This window comes from Lathyrus oleraceus, chromosome 6, assembly GCF_024323335.1.
Source record: "Lathyrus oleraceus cultivar Zhongwan6 chromosome 6, CAAS_Psat_ZW6_1.0, whole genome shotgun sequence".
Taxonomy (NCBI): domain Eukaryota; kingdom Viridiplantae; phylum Streptophyta; class Magnoliopsida; order Fabales; family Fabaceae; genus Lathyrus; species Lathyrus oleraceus.
This window is the reverse complement of record NC_066584.1, coordinates 194,018,667-194,023,837: the sequence shown is the minus strand read 5'-3', so window position 1 is coordinate 194,023,837 and position 5,171 is coordinate 194,018,667. Positions and strand designations below refer to the sequence as shown.

The 5,171-nt window shown below is 33.1% G+C and overlaps 1 protein-coding gene across 1 annotated transcript; it reads right to left on the bottom strand.

Annotated features, from left to right (window-relative positions):
- Positions 1-3,901: 3,901 nt before the first annotated feature.
- Positions 3,902-4,510, bottom strand: LOC127094724 (uncharacterized). The gene has a single exon (XM_051033517.1). The coding sequence runs from the start codon at positions 4,508-4,510 to the stop codon at positions 3,902-3,904; it is 609 nt and encodes a 202-aa protein (XP_050889474.1).
- Between the last annotated feature and the right edge of the window lie 661 nt (positions 4,511-5,171).

The window sequence follows — 5,171 nt, the reverse complement described above, 5'->3', positions numbered from 1 at the left end:
GACTTTTGATTAAGCAATCCAGCAAGATACTTCTGCTAAAGCTCACAGGTAAGAGGCTTCCACTGCTCAAGCAAAGTACCAAGAGACTTCCATTGCTCAAGCAAACTAGCAAGAGACTTCCTCTACTTTAAAAAATAGTTTAGTAGAATAAATAACAATTATACTTAGAAGTATATAAGTAATATAACAATCACAAAGATACATAAACACTTAAGATTTATAAGATATACAAAGATAAGAAATCTTAAGAGCTTATGCAGTTAACAGATAAAACTTTAGCTTAAAACTTGTACTCAATGTGTTATGTTAGATTGTTTGAAAGTTTGGTTAACCTTCCTTAAAATCTTTAGCTCCCTTTTATAGAGGCAGAAAAATAGTCGTTGGAAAGTAGCTTGCACAAGTGATCTTCGAAAAGTAACAGCTCAAAGAGAGAGATGTTGGAAGGGGAATCCTGTTAAGATATTCAACCATTGTGTAATAACATTATGCACTTATTCTTTTTCATACTAGGTATATACCAGATGTTGGGGCAGACTTAAGAGGTCCCATCAACTTTCCTTGAGCCTTGCACTAACAGACTTTAGTTGAATATTTCCATAAGTTTGACGTTGATAAGATAGGTTTGTTACAGAGACAGAGTATGGATCATAGGTTGAGGTCTTCAGAGTCTGAGTTGTCACCTGTTATAGAGACAGAGTTGTGATCCTTTAAAAGCTGAAACACCATATTCATAGTCATCAGATTCTGATCCTTCAGAATATGAGGCTTTTAGATTCTCTACATATGCTTTCATCAGGGTCAATTTTGAGTTGAATTTTAAGCTTATGATCCTGCACACATGAACATATGTTAGTATATCCAATTGTTCTTTAAATACTTTATTATAATCAAAACCTAAGAGATATAACACGTTTGTTCCAACAATCTCTCCCTTTTTGATGATGTCAAATAAATGTATTTAAGAATAATGGTTGGTCAGTTTAACTAACTTGACAACATTAGAGTCTGGGGTTTGTAAGCTCCCTCTGAGCCTAATAGTTAAAAGGTTGAGTTTTGTAAGCTCCCCCTAAGTCTTATCCAAGTTATTTTAAACTTCTTGATAGCATAAGATAATAATGTTCAAATTTAAGCATAAAAAGAGTTTTCATATGGGTTTAAGTATATAAAAGCATTCAAAAATGAAGGTGACGAGAAACACAAGAAATGGGGGTTTGAATTCGGTTTCTAAAAACAAAATATTTTTCTACCCAACATAAAAAAACATAAAACAGAGAACAAAAATAATGAAACAATTATTTTTATCCTGGTTCACTATTAACAAAGTTACCTATGGTCCACCTGACAAGGTGATTTCGCCTTTTCAATAAGGACTTAATACACTATAATCAAACTTGATTACAATATAAATACCAATGTCAATGTCTTCTTGAGTATACTGACTATACCCTAGTCACTTAAGGAAAATACAATCAAACAGATTGAGATACAAAGTGTGTTTACAAAATGATTCTAAGAAAGTATAATACACAAATGAATAACAAGTATTTCACATAAAATATATTCAATGAAAAGTATGAACAAAAGTTCATTATGTGTGTTTCTTTTCTACGAAAATATTTCACAAAGTACATTATTCATGTATATGATAATCTCTTAGAATGTATAACACTTTTCAATTCTTACAAGTCTTCTTTATATAGGCAATAAAGAGATCAGTTTGAGGGTAGAATTGGAATAACAAAATGCAATTGTATCCTTGCATAACGGCTTGTAAAAATGAGAGTCAAAATGGTACAATAGTACAATCCTTAGCCCACAAAATCAGTGTAGTGGAAATAATATTTGATCTTGTACTGTATACTATTTTTCTTACATAAAACCTTTTTATCTTATATTTAATACTCAGAGGCTTCTTATAGATAGGTGATGAAGCATGCATAAGAGAAGAGTAAGAATCTGGTTGAGAGAATCTTTAGAAATTAGGTCTTCATAGTCTTGATCCAGTTCCTCAGAACTTGGTTTTCAGAGTCTAGTGACACATATCAGAGTTGTTTTAAGCGCATGGCTTCAGAGCAAATCAGATTTAGAAGCTTCAAAGTAATAAAGTATTGGATAAGTAGATGTCATACACATTGAGTACATAATCCATAGCTTGATCCTCTTGTAAACAAATGTCTTAGAGTCAAACTGCATTAGATTCAAAATCTAATGACGTCACACGTCACTTAATCAGAGTCAGAACTTGTATAAGAAATATGCACACTAACTAAAATTATTAGGGTACAAAAATATTCTCTAAAAGTCTATGTATTGTTATCATCAAAACATATGGCTAGATCCAGAACTAAATCTTATTCTTAAAATCTTCCCCCTTTTTTATGATGATAAAACCATACATTTTGATGAACAATTTTTACTTGGTTTAATCACATAAAAACATTAGATAGAGGTTTGTAAGCCCCCCCTAAATCTTATGTTATTAAAATTATTTCTCAACTCAAAACTTCGGAGTTAGGTTTGCAAGTTCCCCCTGAGTTTAATATTTAGAATTATGTTAACACAAAATATTTCAATCAACATGAAAGAGATAAATTCTCTAAACGAGGGAGACTGGTTAAAATATCTTATAATCTTTCTTGATTTCAAGTATCAGAAAGTCTGGTTATAAGAAAACTATCTTGTCAAGGTCTTGATTGAACTTGTATAAGAACTTGATTAGAAATTCTCAATTTCTTGTATCAAAGTCTAGTTGGAAACTTGCTTTACTCAAAAATTAGTTTAAAGACCATATATGCTTAGTTAACGTTTTTCTGACTATAGAGTTCTGGAATTTCTTAACAACCTGGTTAGCTTGATTGAAAAAGTTAACAATAATGGTGAACTTATTCAAAGTTCCTAGATTAGTGATCATAGTCAAAAAAATAGAAGTCTTATAATCAAATGTTTGGGATTCAGAAAGGAAATAAGTATATCAAAATCATGTCCACTCTTCTCCCTTTTGTCATCAATAAAAAAACATAAAGATAAATACAAAGTAAAGACACAATAGAAACCTCACATTCTTCAGAATGCAAAAAAAATACATAAATGAAAGCAAGAAAGATAAAAGAAAAACAATAACCCAACAAGTTAAAAAAAGGTTTCTAAAATGAGGGTCGCAATCTGGACAATGCTTTCAAGTGTCCCTTCAATCTTGGTGTTAGTTTCATCTTGTTCCTTGAACATTTCATCCTGCTTGTCCAGGCGAGATCTAACAACTTGATTCTCATTCTTAAGCTCTTGCAGAGTCTTTAGCACAAGGGAGTGGGTTCAGAACTAGAGTCTTCAGCATCCATAATTGGTTTCGTTCTAGATATAGTTTCTATTTCAGATACAGGAGGAAGAGTGACCACAACATCAACTTCTACTTCAGAAGTGAGAAATTATGGGACATCAGTTTCTGAAGGAGGAAGAGCTATTTGAGGGGATCTTGGATAAAATATTTCCAAAAGAGGCTATATAACCTTATAAAGCTTATCACGAAATCTTCTATGAGTAATTGTATAATATAGTTCCTTCAGCTCACAAGAGCGTGAGTTCATCCATCTTCTGAAATCAGCCCAAACAGCATCACTTTGAGCAAAATTGACATAATCTGTGTAATCTTGTACCACAAAGTGTAAACTCTCATTTGCTTATGATTCAAACTACTGAACTAAATCATCAATCTCCTTAGTGTTAGTGATGGGTTGAGTTCCAGGTTCAGACTTTATCTTAGTATCAGATGAGATGTTTATGGGTTGGTTAGAAGAATCAGGGGTTAAGGGTTCATTGTTTATGATACTTTCTATGAAAGTATCAATGTCGGGTTCATCTATTTTGTTAGGTTGAGAGGGTAGAGATGGTGGTGTTGGTGTTTCTTCTAGAAAAGCACACATTTTAGGGATAGTGAGTATGAATGAAGAGGGTGTGGAAAAGATTGAATCAGAAGAGAAGTCTTCTGGTTGATTTGGTTTAGGGTCAGTGGGTTTGGTTCAATAATTGGTGGTGGTGTTGGTTCAAATGGTTGTTCAGTTTTTATAGTGGGGGTTTGTTCAGGTCTGATGCTTTCATTTGGATTCAAGATTTGGGAGAGAAGAATTTGAGGTATTTGTGGTAGATTGGTTACAGTGGTTATCGGGGTAGTAGTTGTAGTTGTTTCATAAATAATTGGAACAGTAGTAGTGATGGTTGATTCAGATATAGTTGGAATTAGTATTGGAATTGTTACAGAAATAGTTGGTGTAGGGGTGGTAATTGTAACAGATATACTTAGTTGTTTTGAAATGGGAGTTGATATGGTTCCAAAAGGGATGGAGAGTGATGTTGGTGGAATTGGTTGAAGAGGAGTAAATGAAATAGTAAAATCAAATTGAGCAGAATTGAAAGAAGTATCAATCATAGGAGAATTACCATGAGGTCTGGTATGAGGAGTAGTTACTTCATCAGGCATAACATTCTCAGAAATAACAACTTCTACTTTTGGTCCCATTGTATTTATCAAGATGTCATAAGTTATGGTAATCTTGGATGGGGGACTCACTGATCCAGAAGGTCCATCACCAGTTTCTTTTGACTTCCTCTTTCTCTTGAGTGAGTAAACATCAGGAGCATGATCGGGAAATTCATCAAATGAATAAGCAAGTGCAATTAAACATGTTGCCAGATAGTCAACAATGTAAGATTAAAAATTTCTGGAGGATCTTCCTCAGTGAAGATAAGATACTCAGTAATTTAAATTATTCTGGAAGCAACCGTATTCCTGTCCATAGTTTCTGAAGGGTCAGTGAAAACAATGATCAATGACATATTCTTCAGATTCATTCCATTGAAGGTATTTCCAACATTAAATTCCACTTCCTTTGTTAAGCCTACTTCCATCGGTGTTTGAACTAACTTGCTCTAAAAAAGAATATCATAAATCAATCTTCCCAAAGGTATCCACTTTTTGGACTTTGGAGAACCATCTTTTGTTTCTCTAACCAGCTCCCTCAAATACTTGAAAAGTATAGAAGGTAAGTTCATCTTAACTCCAGATGAAATATAATACAACATGTGCTTCTGGTTAGTGGTGATGTAATCAAAATAGTTTGTTGAAAGCTTATGATGAATGCAGCCTAGAAGAATCTTTAACCAAACTCGAAGATGATTGT